At 43.9% G+C, this 21,720-nt stretch overlaps 1 protein-coding gene across 1 annotated transcript in view; it reads right to left on the bottom strand.

Moving 5' to 3' along the window:
* PTK6 (protein tyrosine kinase 6) overlaps positions 1–21,720 on the bottom strand; it is a 104,704-nt gene that overhangs the window by 16,938 nt on the left and 66,046 nt on the right. The window contains exons 4-5 of the mRNA XM_069243208.1: positions 21,196–21,370; positions 12,313–12,471 (exon numbers count right to left, since the gene is read on the bottom strand). Coding sequence (XP_069099309.1) covers positions 12,313–12,471; positions 21,196–21,370 — 334 coding nt within the window. The remainder of the gene's footprint in view (positions 1–12,312; positions 12,472–21,195; positions 21,371–21,720) is intronic.

Consider the following 21,720-nt stretch of genomic DNA (forward strand, 5'->3'; position numbering starts at 1 on the left):
TGCGTACAGACCAAGAAGTGAACAAATGCAGCATCAATGCCCATGTCAAGCAGCTTAGACCACAAAAAGTCTCTATCGACCCAGTCAAATGCCGATATTAAATCCATGAAACCTAAATGGATTGAACCACTCTTGGCCACAATGTATTTGGAAATAACCAGGTGGAGATTGAGGCACTGACCTACAGTGCCTAAACCTCTTCTGAACCCATACTGTATTGAGGAGAGGCACCGATTGTCCTGTACCCAACTTTCCAGGTGTTCAAGTAAAACTCTCCCTATGAATTTACTGATGGTATCAATTAAAAAGTTTGGGCAATAACATTGAGGGTCTGCTCTATTGCCTTTTTTAAAAACGGGTTTGATAATTGAACATAGCCAGGAATTGGGAGGACTCACTATACCCTCACACCTCATTATTTGTCAACAACAGGGCCCACAATTAAGGGTGATCTGAAAAGAGGTCAGCTGGTACCCCGTCATGGTGTGAGGTCTTATTTCACAGAGTGCGATTCAGTGTCCAAAGTACTTCCCAGTAATCAGGGGGGATATCCCATGCTATCAACCAAGAGCTAAGGTGGTCCAGACTCAATCTGACTCTCAATTCCACCACTCAGATGTAAAGCCTCATCTCCTCAACCCAATTTAGGGTGTGTGTATTATGAACGTCCTTAAAATAGGGTCATTTATCATTTCCCAAGATAGCTGGGAGTCCTTGCTTGAACTTGCTATGTGTAGCTTTTCCCAAGCTTCATGTCTAATTTATTTTTTCCTCTGAGCAATAGCTTGCTTGTACTCAAGTCTACAATGTCTCATCCGCTCCCTGTCCTGGGGAACCTGTTTAAGGGTGTGCAAGGAGGTCTTTATGCGTCTTAGAGCAGTTCATATCAAACTGCCTGTACAGCCTAGATTCCCTCTTCCTGCTATGTATAGTAAGAAGGTCAGAGGTTTTCTTAGAGATTTCCTCAAATGCATTTAGCATACTCTTTGGATTAAGCTTATCTTTTAGACAAGCTAATACCTGTCCTCCATATATTTTTAACAGCTCCTCTAAGATACAGCCGGAATCTACAGTGGCCCAAAGACAAATGATCCCCTTGATGGAATCCTATGTGTCTGGGATATTAGAGGTTTCATATGTCACTGGGACTGTGGTCACTTAGACAATTATGTGCAATTTTAAACTTAATTTTCTTTGGACCATATGACTGAGAAAGTGTGATAAAATCAATAAGACTACCTTTGCCTCTTCCTAAAAAAGAAATTTGGTTTATGTTTGAGCCGCTATTAAGTTCAAGCATTAAATAGAGGGACATCTTGGTCAGTACTGAATTAAAAACATCTCCACAGTAGGAGTGTTCAAAATGAAAGGTATCCTCGCTGTGCCACCCTGAGTACCCACAGACTGTTGAATCTAATACTGTGCATAATCTACAATTAAAATCCCCTTCCCGTATTACAAAATAACCTGACTGAAGTTTACTTAGGAGATGACTAAGAGTTTCATCTAGAGAGCCTGCTATATTCACGTTTTTCAGGGCAAAGTTGTTATGATAGAAATTACCAAGAGCAAGTATCAACTTCGCTTGGAACTGTATAAGAATAATGTGAAAAGGAGGGAAATCCAGAAAGGTTTTCATAACCATTTTTTAAGGGAAGTGGATATTAATGTTAAAAGGCCACCTTTGCGGTGGCCACCTCTAAAACTTGCTCCCGGTGTGTGTATTGATAAAAACCCACTTATATGGACTACATCCCTTGACCATGTTTACTGCAGACAAGGAACACCAAAGGAATTAATTACATTTTACCAATCAATATTTTAACCTATTTGGAAAGACCAGCTACATTTAAGAAAAACGAGGTTTAAAATCAAATGGAGTGCCCAATGAATACGTTCAGCTAGTCAGTCACAGTCATCCAGGGGGCATATCTGTTAAAGAGACCTAGCTAGCAATGTGCTGCAGACTGACCTCCTCTAGCATGAACTGGTACATGTCATCGGTTTTAATGAGCGGGGGGAACCAAAGATGCAGGTCGATAAAAGTAACCCAGTGGAAGAGCCATAACAGAGCTTGAAGAGGAACTGTCCTAAGGGCATCTAATCAAAGCAAGAATTTGTCCTGCCATGATGGGCCTGTTAAAGTATATGATTACGCAGTCAACATCAAAAGATTTCACATCACTGCCTATCCAGTTCACCCGCTTGACTATATTGAGCCATCCTCCAGCACAAGTCCACAGGGGGGATTCAGATCCAGCCAGTGGAGTACTGTATTCTTTGATTGAGTAAAGGATTCTGAAGTACCGTCCTTAAGCAGAGGCACGTTGTCTAACACCACAGCTTAGCCGCGCCTTACAAATACTGATTGATTGATTCCTCCCCCCACACCTTAGACAAAGCCCGTAGCTCACCATCTTCAGGAAGAACCTCAAGATGTGGCTCTTCGGATGAGGCCCCTTCTCCCCCCCAGCGCCTTGAGACCCTCATGGGTGAGTAGCTGTGCTTTACAAATACTGATTGATTGACAGCTTAGGGCGTAGCTTCAGGAGGTAATCAAGAGTCATGGTAATTGACCGGCAGGGCAATGGATCCCTGATCCATGGAGGTATTATCATGGGCTCCGGCAGACCTGCCTTGCGACGTGCCAGTTGGCTGAACGCAACCCCCTCTCATTGCCCCTGATTTTAATGAGGCCAAAGTAATTCGATTGGACCCTGGGGTCTGTAAATCTATGCCGTCCTGCTCACTAGAGGCCACATGAGTGCAGGTCGAAGTGCCCTTAGCTCCTGTTCCTGTGTCACCTCCTACCCGATCCTCTGATTGCTCTACTCACAGCAAAGTGGTTTCAGAGAGAAGGATGGCAGAGGGAATGTGTTGTGTAGGCTCACTTTGTTGGTAAGTTCCATTTCAATTGCAGCCAATCGTGACCTGATATGGGCCATCATTATGGGTCATTTTTAATTTGTTTTTGACTGTTCGGATGGTGTCTGCCTTGGCACTGTATTAGGGTCTGAATCTACACAGTAATTTTGTAGAAGGATTTTTCTTTTAATAATGTTTCTTACGAATAACAGATGTGTGATTGATCAATAGTTGGGGGGTTGTCTGTATCAGGAGTGTGGAATTTAATAAACTATTTACTTGTCCGTGGGACAGGTTGCTACATAAATCTACTTGTCCCATAAAAAAATCCACTTGTCCCTTTCATGCCACGTTGTGCAGCGATAAATTATGGCAACAACCTCATTTTATAAAAGCTCTGATAATAGCCTCCCTGATTATGCCAAGGCTCATAATATAGTAGGGATTTTAGTAATTCCTGGATTTTGCCACCTTTCCACAGACTGACATACTGGAGCTAGAGGCAGCATTAAGCAATAGTTCCAGGGTTGGAATCTTCTTTAGAGTCTCTGAAAACCTACTAACTTGCATGTTTTAGGCGTTTTCACCAACTCTTTTCTCATACTGAGAAAGGTTGAAAAGGTACTCCTCACAAGGGAAGAAATAAAAATTCTTTCAAAAAAAGTGGTTGGAGGGAAATTGAACCTGTAAATGCTCAACATATTTTCTCATGAGCAAAATCTACACATGTATATCTTCTCGTGCTAAAATGTAGTTCACAAATCTTTTCTAGAAGTGCGAACGCCTGACCTAGTTCTGTAAATTATTGTGAATTCACGAAAGCTATAAATGTGCACTAAAGCAAGGGCATATAACATTGATGCACTTTGTGGCTTTAAGAAGCCAGCCCCTACTTAGGTCTTGAGTTAATCAAGACCTTTTGTTTTTATAAAAATTCCGTCTCTATGTATATATATATATATATATATGTATCTACAGACCGGCTTCTTTGTGACTTTCTGCTCTTTCACAAGGAGCATATCGGCACACAAAGTAGTTTTGTTCAGTGCCAGAGACTACTATAGACAAAAATACTATTGTGTTTTGCCAACATTTGCTACATTGTTGAGGGGCTGGCAGCTCCCACAACAATAAAGTTTTACAAAAACAATGTCAAAACAAGACATTGCATTGACAAAGCCAAAAGTCTGACCATCAATGTCAGACCTATTGGCTTTACCAGTGATTGTTGATATTCATGTTTCCCATAATTGTGTTGAAACTGGTTTCAACAATTTCCCATTAAGAATATTTTTGGGGACTACTAGCATGCAACAACACATTTTAGTAGACATTGCTTAAAAAGAAATTTCACAGTAATTTAGTAAAACATTTTTTTCCAAGTTGTTTTTTGTAAACATTTAATTTGAAAGCAAAGACTCATCAAACTTGCTTTCAAGCTACTGAAAATATGCACATCTAATCAGAGATAATTCTGCGAGCATTATACGTAGCCTCATATTGTCAAACTTTGCAAATGTGTGTACATATTTTTATTCGGGACCACTGTGAGCAGTGCAGTCCCAGCTCACAACATTTCCTTAAAGCGCTCACCCTAATAATAATGGCTTTGCATTAATGAACCATAAATACAAGTACGAACAGCATTAACATATAGACAAAAATATTACCTTAACTGCAGACAATGCTCTTCCCAGATCAATAATAAACTGGCAGCCAAAGGGTTTGTGCTGCAGGGGGTTGGGCCTACTTGTACCAAGGTCAAAATAAACATTAAAACTTGTTGTGCTAGACCTCAGACAATATCTCCTGGGAGTTAGGCTATTGGAATTCCACACCTTTGCTGTATCCATGTTTACCAGGAGTTGAAAGAGACACACTGGCACACCACTCTAGGGATATTCCTAGAAAAACAAGAGCAATAAGTGAAACAGACAGAGGGACCCAGTAAATGTACTCGGTCTCAGAAGGTTCTGGCATTCTGCTATAATTAGTAGGGACTTCTTGCCCTGAATGCACAGGAGGAAGGCGATCCAAAACTGAGAGAACTAGAGTGGACACCAAAGACCCAGAATCTCCAGAAGAATCCTAAAGTAGGCTGTGATATCAGCCAGTGCCCTAGGAGGCAGCTACCCTCCCACCTCTAGGGGAAGAAAAGTTTGCTGTTGGCAGGGCATACTCAGATAAGAAGTGAATGTTTCTTACAACAGTGACTCTTCCACAGTTAGTCTGTCTTTTCATAAAATGTCCTGAGTAGAAGATGATATACTGGATTGTGCCTTGCAGAGTAAGAGTTACATTTGTTGCCATTCACATGTTCAGTCCCCATGTGTGCCAGGAGGCACCTATGTCTCAGCCATTTTCTAAACCTCCAGGGTGCAGACAGAGTGGGATAGTGGGATGGCTTTTCAATACCGCTCTAGTACTGATATTCTCAAAGAGTGCCCTGGCACCGTTCATTCTCACCAACAGGAAGATTGACAAGCAACCTCATTAGCATCCACAGCTAAGCTAAACAGAGTTTACTTCTTAGTCTGGCCAAGAGCGCATGACTTTATTAGCCCGACTTCTATGCCAGGACCAGAGGCGAGGATTATGCATATCTTCCTTCACTTTTATTAATCATCAGGTGTGGGGGGGGGGGGTGTGTTGTCTTTTTTTGGGGGGGCGGAAGTGGATTATTGGTAAGGGCAGGTAAGTACCAACACTCACCAACAGGCCACTAACCCCCCACTAGGTCCAGTTAGGTCTCAATAAATTAATCCCAGATCAACCGTTAGTAGCTTGGCAATGAGCAGTTAGGCTTAATTTAGGAGACAGGTGTGTAAAGCATTTAAAAATCACAATACAGTAAATAAGTAAAACACAAAACACAATAAAAATCTAACTCCAGTTTATAAAAAAAAGATTATGGCCCTCATTACAACCCTGGCGGTCGGTGGTAAAGCGACGGTAAGACCGCAAACAGGCCAGCGGAAAAAAAATGGAATCACGACGGTCATCCGCCACTCACCATTCCGACCGCCATGGCCGTGATGACCGCTAGGCTGGAGATTTCGGTCTCCAGCCCGGCAGCCGTCACTAGACCGCCGACGGTATCAGGACCCTGCATACTGCCATGGATTTCGAGTGGTTAGGAACCGCCATGAAATCCATGGCGGTAGGCGCTATCAGTGCCAGGGAATTGTCTCCACCACCCCGCCACCCCCCACAAGTCCTCCCCCCCTGCTACTCCCCAAAGGTGGCACAAGACCGCCAAGGTGCCGCCGTGCTGAAGACCGCCAGTGGTGGCGGTCTTCCGCGCCGCGTATTATGACCGCTGGCAGCCCTCCGTTCTTTTCCGTACGGAAAGCCGCCAGCAGCCATACTGGTGGTCGGCGGGAAAGTGGAGGCTGCTCAACCTCCACCGCCATGTCAACAGAACACCGGCCACAGAATCACGTCCCATGATTCGGTGTAGCGGTGTTCTGGTGACGGTGTGCTGGTGGCGGAGCTGCCCCCATGGATCCCGTCCTCTCCCGGAGGACCAACGGACAAGGTAAGTGGATCGTTCGTTAGGGGAGGGAGGTGGGGGGGTGTTGTCTGTTGTGTGCGTGCATGGGGTTGTGCTTGTGAGTGTGTAGAGGGGGTGTGTGAGTGCGTGTATGTGTGCGGGGGTGCTGTGTGTATGTGAAATGTGTGCGGGTCAGTCGGTGTGCATGTCTGTTTGTATGTGTGCGGGTATGTGTTGTGGTGTATGTGTGCGTGTAGGGGGCATGTATGTTCATGTTGGGGGTGTGTGCGTGTAGGGGTGTGTATATGTGCATGTTGGGGGTGGGGAGGGGGGTTGTGCCACCTTTGGGGGGTGGCAGGGGGTGGGGGGTGCGAAGGGAGGACTCGTGGGGGGTAGCGGGGGTGGGGGAGACCCCTATCAGTGCCAGGGAAGGGATTCCCTGGCACTGATAGTGCCTACCGCCATGGATCTCATGGTGATTCCCAATCACCCGAAATCCATGGCGGTATGCAGGGCCCTGATCCGAAAGCGGTCTAGTGACGGCCGCCGGGCTGCAGACCGAAATCTCCAGCTCAGCGGTCATCACCGCCATGGCGGTCGGAATGGTGAAGTGGCGGATGACCGTGGCGGTAACCGCCACGGTCATAATTCCATTTTTTTTTCCGTCAGCCTTTTTGCGGTCTTACCACCGCCTTACCATCGACCGCCAGGGTCGTAAAGAGGGCCTAAATGTTTTTTTAGTGCATGGAAACTAAAAGTGCCAATCTGGACATCTCGACTGGGCCGCAAAGTCAAAATTTGAGGCAAACCGCGTTGAAGCCCTGCTCGGGTACAGTGATCAGGAGGCCTCGGTCAAAGTTTTAACTTCTGACGTAATCTTTTTTTCAGGGCGAGTTTCTCACCGGGACAATGAAGCAAGATGGATCCTACCTCTCTGGAGCCCTCTTCGGATACGCATCGCAGGAGACTTCGGTGAAGAAGTCTGTCTTCGTACTTAGATGATTTTTCGTGACAGAAATCTTCGCCTGGGCCGAACTTGAAATGGGATCCTACCTCCCAGGAGCCCTCTATAGAAACACTGCGCGGGAAGCCTCGGTCAACTTTTTACGTTTGGACTTTGTCACTTTTTAGGACAACCCTCCAGAGCAAGCCGATTTCCAGTCGACATTGTCAGATTGCCTTTCCACGAGCCTCCGGTGGATTCTTGAAAGTCTGGGGCTCTGGAGCTTTTCAGTGGGACGAACCTGAAAGTCAGGCTGGGTCGCGGTCGACATAAGCCGGCTTGACTCACGACGTCAGCTCAGCCCACTTATGGACTTTTTTTCAATATATATATAAAAAACGTCTCTTCCTGATTCTCTTTCTTAACTGCTCAAATTTTAGTAATTTGCGTTCTTAACTTACCCAGTATTAACTGCTTTAATTGGTAATTTTGGTTCATATTGGCATGATTCACTGTTTTTTGCTGCATCTTTTGCATATGTAATAGACGTTTCAGCCACAGCGTGCTGATTTTTGTTTCCATGCGGGACACCTAAGTGGTGCTGTTTCGCGCCGCTGCGAGAATCTGTCAGGCATATCGTGTCCACACGGCGACATTTTCTGCACTCTCATGACTCACGACGCGTGTTGGAGAAACCCCGTTGAGGTTAGTGCTTGGTGATGCAAATACTGCAGAGAAGTAATACCCTGGGATTCCAGCTCCTTGGGCTGAGCCCTGCCTCGAAGCCATTGTGATAAGGCAGCTTGCAGTAAAATTTAACAAACAAGCTACCATCTTGCGGACTGAGACTAAGAGCTGACACCAATGCAATGCAGTTACCATAACCAGATGATAGATCAGAAACAAGCTGGATAAGAGTCATCTGCAGCCCCTGCTCTCTCTGAAGTCTCACTTAAAAGCTCAGTGAAGTTTCCAATATCCCACCAGAAAGCTCCCTATAAGCTGTTTGTTGTCCAAGGGGATTTCACATCAGGGCATTCAAGCCCTTACAAAGACTGTGCAAGAGGACCAGGTACCAAGAAATACCTCTTCAGAGACTATCAATGACAGGACAGCAAAACAGGTGTGAGTCCTCCCGCTCTCCTGTCCTAGAAACCTTGAGACTTCCAATGTAGCTATTGAAAGACATCCTGTTAGACATCAGAGTCATGAAGCAGCCACAACTGGAGAAGGCAAGCGAGATTTGAGAGCGTCTCTCTAACATAGAGCCTAAGATGACCACCATAATGGACAGAATAGAAGAGATGGAGCAAAGGCTGTCCGGTTCTGATGACAAGATTATTACCGTGGGAGAATAAACTGCCAAGTTTTGGGACAGAGCTCATACACCATGCGCGATGAACAATAACAGCTGGAAAACCACTCTAGGCATTTGAACTAGTAAAATACTGGGATTCCTGAGAGAAAGGAGAACAATGCTCGACCTTTTGCATTTGTCAAGTCACTGATTATAACTCAAGTCCTTTAGGACTGTACCTAGTCTTGACTATTGTACTTGTGCACAGAATTCCAACACACCTTCCCGTCCATGCTAAATACCCTCATACAATCTTGGTTAACTTTGCAGATGATCGAATTAAGGAACTGATCCTTGCCAGAGCCATACAACAAAGGGAGTTCTCAGTTCAGAACAATTTTGCATTCAGGAACTACTCAGACATGACTATCAAAAGTGCATGCAGGAATAGAGAGTTTAGGATCTAGGGGCCAGATGTACAAAGCCAGTTTGCATTTCTTAATGGTCCGAATCGCTATTTTGGGCCATTAAGAAATGAAAAATTGGCTTTTCTTATGTACAAAGCCCTTAAAGGAATCAAAAATTGTCATTTCTACCCTGTAGAAATCACAATTTGCAATTCCCAGAATAGGAAATCGAAAATAAGGACTTCCTATCTATGTTTCCTATTCTGATGTACCATGCTAAATGCGACTTGGTCATGTAGCAGATGCAATTACCATTGACTTGAAGTTGATGGTAACCAGATGCAATTTTAAAAAAGCACCCCAAAGTGTTTTTTTTTTATTGCATTTCTTAAATAGCGATTTCTGTGAAGTCGCTATTTAAGAAAAGCAAAATTTCAAAATTTAATTTTCGTACTTGTGCCCTAAGATAACTATAACTTGCACCCTCGCCATGCACTGCTAATTACCCCACAAATTACGGCACTCATGACAACTTTGATAACATTATTAATAATATCAATGTAATATTTGCAGTAAAATTTGTGATGAAAAAACTGTGCATGACAGGGGCGTAAATTATAGTTACTTTAGGGCATAAGTTATAGTTACTTGAAGTAACTAACTAGAGATGTTCTATGTTTTCGTATGTTTAAAATGTTAAAATGTGAGCCTAACTATACCATCCCAGTAACCTTAGGTTTTTTAAGTGAATATATATACGCACATTACCTACTGGTGTTTGCCAGTAGGTTTAGTTAGGACCTAGTTTCCATAGGAAACTAACTTTGGCGCTGTTTGGTGAATCTTCAAAAAAAATTCAAAACTAGTTTGCAAGTCGCTGTCTGGAACATTTTGGGGTAATACATCAAGGGTGGATGAGAAAAAGGGGGTCTCAAAGCACCTTTACCTCATGCAATTTTCTATAGAGGTTATAAACACGATTACAGTCTATCCCGCTGAACAGAATTGCATCAAATTTGGCAGAAAGCCAGATCTTGGACCATAAAGAATCCTTTTTGTAATTTGGTTTATAAATCTGTTCCGTAGTTTTGAAGTTATTAAAGTAAATAGATTTATGTATATCTAAAGATATGGATCCATGGCGCAAGGTCCCTGGATCCAGGCGCAAATAGCAATGCTGTGATTGGCTGGCAGGAAGCTAAGAGGAAAGTTGTGGATGCCATTTTGTGCATCGGAACTCGGTTAATGGGGCGGGGGGGGAGAATAAAATTTTAAAGTGATAGAAAGGGTCAAGGTAGAGGTACCATGGGACTGTTAGAGGGGTCTGTGAGGGCCCCCTCATGGGCAAAAACGTGTCCTAAAACAGTTTTTTTAGTGTGCGAGGATACGCAGATCCACCACGGCACTCAGCATGGATCTCTGTGTGCTCCATGGCAGATCCAGACCCCAACTAAAAAAACACATACACTCACACACACACCCACAAGCCTTGCTCACAAACACACACACACTTACACGCCCACAGTCACTCATAGATCCACAAAACCACTCACATGTCCACTCACAGACCCACACAGCCACTCACACACCCACTCGCACACCCACACAACTACTTACACACCAGAGGCATGGGGTCCCGGGGCTAAAATCGATCTGGGGAGGGGGAGGCATTGGGCCCTATCCTTTAAAATTTAATGGGCCAGGCCCAAGGGGATGTGGTGTTTGGGCAAAAATCGTACCAGTGAGGGGACCACATGACCCCCCCCCTTGACTTTCATCAATTGACAGGGCCCCTGGGTGTTGGGTCCCCGGGGTCGTAATTGGCCTGGAGAGGGGTGCTGAGTGCGTTCCTCCCAGGCTGATAACATATGGAGGCTGGACCACAGGATTTGGTCGCAATCCTGTGGCTGACCCACCTCTGCACACAGCTGGAGGCCATGCGTGGAGTGGATTTGGGTGCCTACAGGGGGTTGACCACAATCCTGGCCACTACTTACCCCACATGTTACATCAGTAATAGTATCCTGTATGACATCATTCAATAATATAACTGCAACATTTCAAATAAAGTTAGTGATAACAAAACTGTGCATAGCAGGGGCACAAGTTATAGTTACCTTAGGGCACACGCTATAATTACTGGAGATAAGTATACTGTAACTATAACTGTTGAATTTCTATGGTTTTGTAAGTTTAAAATTCTAACCTAAATGTAACATCCCTGTAACCTTATATATACAATTACTATATTACCTACTGGCCGTCACTAGTAGGTAGTCATAATTAGGACATAGTTTCGCTGTTGTTTTTTGCTAATAACTTTGGTACCGTTTGACAAATCTTCAAGAAATTTTCAAAACTAGTGTACTAGTCAATGCAGCTGCTATCTGGAAAGTTTTGGGGTGTTTCATCAAGCAGGGGCCGAGAAAAAGGGAGAGTCCCAAAACACATTTCCCTATGCAATTTCTAATAGGGATTTAAGACATAACTACAGCCCTAATCAATGGATGGAATTACACCAAATCTGACAGAAAGCTAGATTTTGGTCCAGAAAGATCTCTTTTTGTTATTTATGTAAATGTAGAGGTACTCTGACCCAATGGAACTTATGGAAGGGTCTGTGAGGGACCCCTCATGGGCAAGAAATTGCCCAAAAATGCTTTGTTGGGGCACACGAGGATCTGCAGATCCTCCACGGTGCTCAGTGCAGCCCCGCCCTCCATGTAAATCCACAACAGATCCACAGATCCATACCCTAATTAAAAACAAATACAGCAACTCACAGACCCACTCACACACCTGCTCACAGACCCACAAAGCCGCTACCACACCCAGTCTCAGACCTATACAGCCACTCACACACCCACTCAAACACTCACACACACACATACAGCCACTGACACACCAACTCACAGACCCACAAAACTCCTTGCACACCCACTTACAAACTCACACAGCAGCCACTCATACACCCAAACACAACCATTCACACACCCACTTATAAACCCACACAACCACTCACACACTCATACAGCCATCCCATATATATATATATATATATATATATATATATATATATATATATATATATATATATATATATATAAATTGGCCAACCTTCAGATGTAAAAAACCTCACACATTCAGACACCTAGTCTGCAGCAGGAGTCCTGTTTCTCTATAGACTAAAGAGCTGGAATGATGACAGTCACACCTTGCTCTGCTCTATAATAGTTTGATTGACTTCCCATTGCCTCATGCATTACTTCCTTCCCCGACAGTGAGCAGCCCCATCGGTAGCACATACCTCTCAGCAGGTTCAGCAGATCTCCCTTCGGCATGAACTCCATGATGATGTAGTAGGGATCTGCCTGCGAGCAGACCGCGTAGAGGGGCAGGAGGTGACGGTGCTGCAGCCGCTTCATGAACTGCGTTTCCGCCCTGAAGTCATTTTGGCACGTCATCACTAAGGGGGAGCAGATGGAGACAGAGGTGGAGATTCAAAGACCAAAGGATTATCACTGGGACATAGAAACCTGGACTGGCGCAGGGAAACACACACATACAGTGGGCACCATATTTTGAGTGAGGGAGACCCAGATATTGGGATGAGGACTCAGGCGCACTAGAGGTCATCAAATGGGGTAAAGTCTTTCCTTTAGAGGTTGCTTCAGAGGCCCAAAACCTGGGGCAATTGGCATCTAAAAACCCAGCACCTGTCTCGGGGTAGGAAATCCAGGGATCATCAAGATTAACTGGAATCCCTGCCGAATCCATGCAATTTCAACTGGTCAGAAGTTCAAGCATGCAAGTGCACAAGGCTTAATTTGTCAATAAAAACGTGCCGGTACCCAAAGCGCTCCTCTGAAACACACGACAGCTGCAATTAAATGTGCAAACACAGAATACTGAGGCAGCCTAATCCTGAAGCCATGTCATGCCTTTTTAACCCATTTACACTCCCTGCCCCTTCAGCTCACTCCTGCAGCTTTCTCCCTTTGTGCAGATTTTGTGTTTTCTCTTCCTCTGTCTTTCCCATATGTGTCTTTTGATCGCAGTAAATGCTTGAGGCAGAAAAATAAGTGTCGGCCCCCAAAAGTAAGTGCCGGTGTCCCTACCGGAAACCACCGGCTTAAGTGAAGCACTGAGTTCACGCTTTACTGTTTCACAGTGGAATAACTGGTTTGAGTGAGAAGCACTGAAAGCAAATGAGAGAAGGAGAAGCGTAGCACTATCAGTGAGTGGTGGTAAGTGAGTGTAAAAGGCTACGCAGGCAGCAAACAGTGTAAGGATGCACTGCTAAGTGAGAAGGTGAATTAGAAAGATGCTTTATGGAGGGAGTGTTTGGCACTATGAAGAAAGCGAAAGAGGTACAAGGCGAACAGCTATGTGCACACAGGGAGTACAGAAGATACACGTTCTAGGCCAGGAGTTGAGGATCTTGAGCGAGGCTTTAATTTGGATGAAAAAAGTAGGTTGGGGTCTCTAAAATGGGTGTGGCCTAAGATGTGTAACTAGGAATCCTTTCTAAGGGATGTGCCCTACATTATTAAAGGGGAGCCCGAAGGAACAAAGGCAAAAGCTAAAGCAAACAATTTTGAAGAGACACGCACAGATGTTAGTGAGGTTCACGCTGACGCCTTCAATAAACTTTGCAAAAAACGTAGTGGAGAACATAACTATAGCTCTAAAAAGGATGTCTCCTTTTCCCCTTCCTCCTCTGATAAAGATTCGTCTGCCTATGATTCGGGCGACTCGGATGCTCTGGTCCCCAGTAAAAAAGCAAAACAGCCGGTTTCGCCTTGTCATGTTTTGGACTTTGATCCTACAGAAATTATGCATCCCAGAGCTTCCAATTGGGTTCCTCCTCCTGAGGTGGCCCAAAATGTTCAATCTAACATTAGAAAAAGCTTTGATAAGGAGGTCCGGTCTCGTTTAAGAGCTGAGTGTCCCAGGCCAGATTTAGAAGGTAAAGTCTCTGATAACCCAGAAATTGACCCCACTATGGTTACGTTTATGAGAAAGTTTGCAAAAGATCCTAAAAAGGGTTTAGATAGATCATGGCGTAATTGTCAAGACAAACGTTTGGACCTGACCGGCCATTTGACTAAGATTCTCAAGATGGCCTTTCTGGCGAAAGAATCAGAATCTCCCATAGACACAGATGTTCTTATTGGATGGGCCCAAAGAGCCATTTGTCAACTCAGTAACACTAATTGCGCCATATCTTCAGAGCGCAGGAAATCTATACTGATGCGTATCGACCCTAAACTGTCGGATTTAGCTTCTTCTGAGGCGGGTTCTTCTGCCAATGGTCTTCTATTTGGGTCCTCATTTATTAAGGAACTGGCCAAGTTCTGTTCCACTTTTTCATCATTAGACAAAGCCCAGATGTCTCTCAAAAAAGTTTTTAGATGGGACCTTTTTGTCAGGGCCGGTCGTTACGGAGAAACAATCAATAGTCCTCAGAACTATTATCCCAGAGGCAGAGGAGGTTGGTATGGTGAACAAGACTCCACCTTCTACCCCACTCGTCCCAGAGGAGGGCGTCCTCGCTTCCACAGAGGTTCACGCAGGGGACAACAAGGAGCTATACAGGACACAAGTTACGCAGGTGAGCATTATTCATTTCTCTCAGGTGACGCTTGGGGGCAGAGTGGCATTGTTTTTAAAACAAATTGGAGAAGGATCACTGGAGACCCTTGGGTTTTCCAGACTGTTATGGGTTTTCACCTAGAGTTTATCAGTACTCCCAAGCAACACAACCCTCCTCCCCAGATGTGTTTTTCCCTAGCAAATCAAGTTTTTATAGACAAAGAGGTTCAGGTCTTATTAGACAAAGGTGCCATACAGTTTTCCACTCCTCACCTGTCTGGTTTTCTCAGCCCTATTTTTGTAGTATGTCAACTAATTCTTCCCTCTCAAAAAATTTGCAACATCAAGAGGGAATTGAGGTCTGTTCTGGCCAGCTTGACTGTTTCTTTAAGGAACATAGCCAGGGTAGTGGGATTGTTAGCCTTGTCTATTCAGGCAATCTTCCCAGCCCCTTTACATTACCGTGCTCTACAGAGACTCAAAATCAGACATCTTCAACAGGGTCTGTGTTACTCGGAACAGATTCCATTGACTGTCGAGGTGAGATCAGAGATTCAATGGTGGCTTCATCACATGGAAGGCTGGAACGGCAGAGCGATTTTCGAGTCTCACGCAGAGGTGGTGATCGAATCCGATGCCAGCCACTGGGGGTGGGGAGCCCGTTGCAATCTCTAGTGACAGGAGGCAGATGGCGGGAATGAGAACAAACCCTGCATATCAATTGCCTGGAACTTCTAGTGGGTTCCTTTGCCATAAAGAGCCTTTCCCCACAGAAGACATATTGTTGTATACTATTGCAGATGGACAATGTCTCAGCAGTGAGGTATGTCAACAAACTGCGGGGGGACGAAATCCAGAATTTTGGCAGAGATTGCCAAGGATTTTTGGCATTATTGTCTGACTCAGCATTTGGTGGTTATAGCGGAATATCTTCCAAGAGACTAGAACATTATAGCAGAATGGAATTCCAGCTACCTGACAGATCCCAGCGACTGGAAACTGGATCCAATGATTTTTTCTCAGATAATCAAGGAATGGGGCATTTGTGAGGTGGATATGTTTGCATCTCGGCTCAATTTTCAGAATCCAAAATTTTACAGTTGGCGCCCAGATCCTTGTGCAATGAAGACAGATGCATTTCTCCAAGATTGGTCTCAGTTTCGGGGATATGCATTTCCTCCGTTTCTGATGATTGCCAGGGTGCTGTCTCAGGTACGGAGACAGAAGGCAGAGATTGTACTGGTGACACCCTTCTGGAGAGCTCAACCTTGGTTCCCTATAGCTCTGCAATTAGCTTGTGCCCCTCCTCTTCTCATTCCTCCCCATCGGAATCTTCTTTTGAATCCGGAGGGCCTTCAACATCCAATGATCTCGTCAGAGAAGTTGACTCTGTTAGCTTGGTTGATTTCAGGTCAAGATGGAGTACCCCAGGCATTTCGCAACAGGCTGCGGACTACATTAAACAGGCTTAGGCCGGCAGTACCCATAAAAGATATGCCTCAGCCTGGCGTAGATGGAATAGTTGGTCTGATAGAAGAGGTGCCAATCCGGTGGAAGCACATATTGAGTTGATTGTTAATTTCCTAGCGGAATTAGCAAGTTCAGGTTTAGCTTATCGGACGATCAATAATTTAAGATCAGCCATTTCAGCGTGACACCTCCATTTTGAGGGTAAACCTGTTGGAGAACACCCTTTAATCTGTAAACTGTTGAGGGGAATCCGTTTATCTAAACCTCCTCAAGCAAAATATTCAGTGTTATGGGATGTTGATAATATTTTAAAATTCTTGGATTCCTGGCCTGCCAATAGATATTTGTCTCACAAACAGATTTCAGCTAAATTGACCATGTTATTATGTCTCATTTCTTGTAAGAGTGTGTCGGATGTCAGAGCTCTAGACTTAGCTGGTAGAGTATATTCCCCTGATGGAGTTACCTTTACGGTGACAAGAAGGACTAAAACGAATTACAGGTCAGTATCATATCCAGTGTATCCGGACAATTCTAAGTTATGTGTGGTTCAATGTTTAAAGGAGTATGGAGCTGTTACAGAAGAATTTAGACATGATGTTAAAGGTCAATTGTTAATTTCCTTGCAAAAGCCTTTTAAACCAGTTACGTCAGCTACTATAGCTAGAAGGATGAGGTGGTTAATGAATGAAGCGGGTATAGATACCAAACATTTTGGAGCTCATTCTGCTAGAGGAGCTATGGCTTCCAAATCATATGCTCTGGGATCCCGCTTGGAAGACATTATGAAGGCTGCTGATTGGTCTTCAGAAAATACTTTTTGTAAGTTTTATCACGAGCCTGTGTTGGATGTAGCCACGGTGGTAATGGAGCAGCTTTAAACTAGCATAATCGGAGCCTCCGGTCCTGACATAGAATAAAAAATGTTCTAGCTTAGGCGTCAAGAATTTTCAATTCTATTAAGGACACGTAGGCGAGGATTATCCCGCCCATAGAAACAGTTGTTTATTGACTAAAAATACCTGTTGAATCCGATGGTCTTCTGTTATGTATTACCCACCCTTTTTAAAGTTATTTATATGAATATCAGTTTAATTGAAATTCGTTCAATTTGTTTTTGCATATTACCTACCTGTTTTATTACTTATAGGTTCTGATCAGAAGAATTCCTGAATTTTCTCTGCTTCGTGAGGACGATTCCTTCTTGTGTTATTTTTCCTGGGACTGGTTTTCCCTTCGAGTTTGGGCTCTTTGGGGTTCTTGATGTTCGTGGGATTGGATGTTCCTGACTCCTGATTTCAAGTCTATGTAAGAAGTTTTGATTTAAATTTGAACTTTATCTGAGTTGACCAAAGAAAGAGGAAGTGACGTAGAGGGTGAAGATATTTATGGACTAAAGTCGTTGTTGGTGATTGGACCATGTGACTATATGTGAAGCATCATGGGATGTGTAGTTTTTTGTTTAACTGTATTTTGATTGGCTGCTGTTTGGGTCAGTAAAGAAAGAGATAGCATAATCCTCGCCTCCGTGTCCTTAATAGAATTGAAAATTCTTGACGCATAAGCTAGACATTTTTTTATTGTTGCTTTATCAGAACTATGTGCATGCCCCTGTGATGGAAAATCTATTCAGTAGACCCCACATATTGTGTTCTTTTTCTCTTTTTACGAAATTAATATTTTTGCTTTCAGAGCTATCATTGGTGGCCCGTTTTGAACACATACCCACAACCTGAACTCACACTGAAACTTAGAGACGACAGTTCACATTAAGCATTATGCAAGATGGTGAACACAAAAAACAACGTAATTGAAAAAGCAAACGATCTTACGGAATGGGTGTACAGTTACGGATATATTTACAGGGCGCAACAGGGAGTAGCGTCAATGTCCGTTTTCAATTTTTTCGGGGTCTGAGACCCGAAGGGAGCCGGCCCACTTAAATCCTTGCTTTTGGTTGAGTTTTTGTATTTCTACTGCACGTAATCAGGTGATCCCATATATAGGGTGAGTTGAGGACACAAGGGTGTGTGTTGACTACCAACAGGAGTTACTAAACCCGAGAGCCATTAAACCGTTTAACTTTATTTTCAGAAGAAAGCAGTGCCCCAGACTAATTTTACACCAGATCCTATACATCCTCGCTACTGCTCTAGTAAAGAGCATGCATTTTTGTTTGTAAACAACAAATTACATTTTGATTTAGATCTGCCGAGAACGTCTATTGCTCGCTGATTTTTCTGAAAATTACGCATCAGACGGGGGATTACGTTGCAAGTGGGGTAAACCCGTAATTATGCGTAAAAGCGTAATTCCACTGGCCATGCCTGAGAGTAGACATTCATAATCTCCAGGGGACTTTGAAAACAGCACACACTCCTTAACATTGAAGAATACAGATGCTCCTGGATGAAAGCAGCGTGCTTGTAGTGCCACCTGTCGTCCTCAATTAGAAGTTTAAACGTTGGTGACATACTGGTTATAATCAAGGTAATATTCACAGTTTTTATTATATCAGTAATTTAAAAATAAAAGAATTGGCAACTGTTCGGCATTTTGCTTTTATTCATATAACTTTTTATCTAATATGTTTATATTTTAGCTGTATGTTGCAGGGTTCTTTGTGTAGCGCAATTGAATTGTCTTTAGTAGAGAAGTGGGCATCTTTTAATTTGCAAGCATAATCTCGTTTAGGACTCCTTGCACAGGCACCTGTAATCGGGGCCGGCTTTAACGCTGGTGGTCCCCGTACAACAACCTTTTTTGGCGCCCCCCCTCCCCACGCTCCTCCCTATAACCTCCTCCTCGGATTTCCTCACTATCATCTGGCAAATTGCCCTCCATCTCTATTTTAATGCGCTGGTAAAGGCTGGCTTTACCCAGAGACCTTTTAAGGCATGGTCCTCGTGGGCTCTGCCCCAGGACCCCCACCTTCAAAGGACCCCCCCATTAAGCTCTTAGGACAGCTTCCACACTAGAGTTTAAAAAATAACCTATTTCTTTATTTTCTGGACACTTAGCGGCAGATTTACAGACCTATCACGCCATGCAACTAGCTGTACTGCGTGAACTGGAGAGGACAGGAATGCACCATATTTACCATGGCACATCTCTGCTCTCTTCCGCCTCTCTGTCGCACTGCCTACCACCAACGCAGTCGCCCTTGTGCCATGGTGCAATAGAGCCTGTGTTACAGGCAGGATTGCTTTTCACCAGGAAGGGACACCTTCCTGCACAAAAACAATTTTAGAGTCTTTTTCCTTTTTTTATGTGTGCGACAGACTGCAACACCTTTCGAAAAAGGAAAAAAACAAGCATAAATAAAGATATTTCTTCTTGTTGTACCTCTACTGGGAAGGACTACAATTTAGATGCATTTCTAGGTTTAACACTCTTAGTAAATTTGGGAATGCGCCAAAAAGCCTGGCTGGATGCTTGGGAACACCCACCCTTCCAGGTGCAGAGTAAGGCAAAGCAATGACACACTATCTTATGTTACTCTGAACTTAGCAAGGCATGCAGGTGGCTTTGTGTGGCTGATAAATCTGAATTAAGCCCTTGTTTTGCTTTGAGTTGCCTTGCATGATGCAATGGCAATGCGAGGGCTTAATAAATCTGGCCAGCTCTGTGCAGTACAGATTGGCCTGGTGGGTTTCCTCTGTGATTGCATTGTTCTTTTGGGGCTACGGCCAGGTGATGCAATTACAGCTTGCTTCTTCCTGACTGAGTACCTGTCAATCATAGCACAGGCACCAAAGCAAACAGCAGCACCCATCAGCAGCAAGTACTCAAATGACGAACAGACTAGCTACAGTGTAATACAGGATGTGGGTAGAAGGCTTGGCCAGACCACTTGTCATTCTGTTTATGTGACAGGTAGGCCATGTGTCAATATGGTGTGTGGCATTATATGCTCCCATCATAACTGCACCATCCAACTAGAGCCGCTGCTGGGCTGGTGCAATCACAGCCCAGGGCTACCCGACACAGAGTCCCTGTTCCTGATGTGGCAGGGACTAGAGTGCAGTAAACAAAAAACATCCTCCATATGCACCGGCCAAAAGTGAGACAATAGTCCACAGCACCACATGCAACAGGCTGGTTCAGACTTAATATTTCTGCTTCTCTGGTGGTGGCCAACCAGAGGTTTGCTCCAATATTGGGCCTTGATGTAGGCTGGCCAAAGAAGAGAGTTATCAATGATATAAAGAAAGCCGTTGAGAGTGTTACTAACTAGAAAATGGATACTACCTTCAGAGTAGCTATGACAAGGGGCCACTAAATTATATTTGGCACCGGGCTCTCAAAATTCTTAAGCGGTCCCTGGCTTTGCTAATCCATTCAGCTATCCACATAAAATACAGATATTTTCTTTGCAAGAGGCGTATTAACTCTTTAAGCTACTTTATGGAGAGTAAAAACTCAGATACTGTGACATTTTTATTGCTGCTAGGATGCTGGACACACAAGGAACTCAGCAGCAGCTGCTTTAAAACTGTAAACTACTGCTAAGCACACTGCCCCCTCGCAGCCTGTGCTCCCCCTCGCCCTGTCCTAAAGCCGTCCCTGCCTGTAGTTTACAGAATTATTTCATTAACTGCGCTTATTTAGTCACATAATTTTTTGCATGACTTGTGTTTATCTGGTCTATTATGATCCATTTATTTGTAGTACAGTAGAGTTTAAATACTTGTGTAGTGCTTGAAACATTTTTTCCTGCCAGGCTTTTAATTTTGATGGTCACGCGTGTCCTTCTAACTGTCAAAAAAACACACTTTGCAAGCAAATATCTGGCAAACTACATATGTTTGTTCAAGGGAAATTTTTACGCGAAATACTCATAATACTCATAGTTTTCACATAAACTATGTTCACTTAGCATAAATAAAACTATGTAAATGTACACAGCAATAGTCTCTAGGGGCTTGAGCAATTAAGAAAGGTTATCCAGGTGTTGGGGACCTAAATTATTATATTTCAAAAAGTCAGTGTGATTTAACTTCGAATGATACCCTCCACATCTCTGATTTTAAATGACAGCGCTACAGGACCCATCACTTTCCTTAGCTGCGGCTTCCTCATGGAATGAAGGCTTTGGGGGACTATCGCCCAGCGCTTTACTCACCCGCTTTCATCACCTTGATGGCCACCTTGACAGGGACTCGGCCGCTCGTCCACATCGCCTCATACACATCCCCGAAGTTGCCTGACCCCAGTTTATTGGTCAATTCAAACTCATCTCTTTGTCTTTCCCAGACATCAGCAGTGTCTTCGGAGAAGTCGTTGACATCTGGTCCTTTCTAAATAACAATGAAACAGACACATACGAAAGTCAAACCTTTTGTGAGAAGTCAACACATCCTTGGCCATTGTATCCCAACCTTTTGACTTCTATGGACCTCCACGTGATCATCACTGGAATCTGGGCACCCCCACTGAATTATTCTTGGAATCCTGGGGGCCCCCCCTAAGGATTCATTACTGGAAGCCAAGGACCTATGCCTAACATGGTCGATGATTTGAACCGCAAAACAATACACAAATAATGCAGAAACAAGCATTCCACCGACCACATACACAAATGATAACACATTTTATTTAATTTGCAAAAACGCAAGATAAGAAAATAAAAAAAATAGGAAGGCTGGAG

The sequence above is a fragment of the Pleurodeles waltl genome, chromosome 7 (assembly GCF_031143425.1).
Source record: "Pleurodeles waltl isolate 20211129_DDA chromosome 7, aPleWal1.hap1.20221129, whole genome shotgun sequence".
Lineage (NCBI taxonomy): Eukaryota > Metazoa > Chordata > Amphibia > Caudata > Salamandridae > Pleurodeles > Pleurodeles waltl.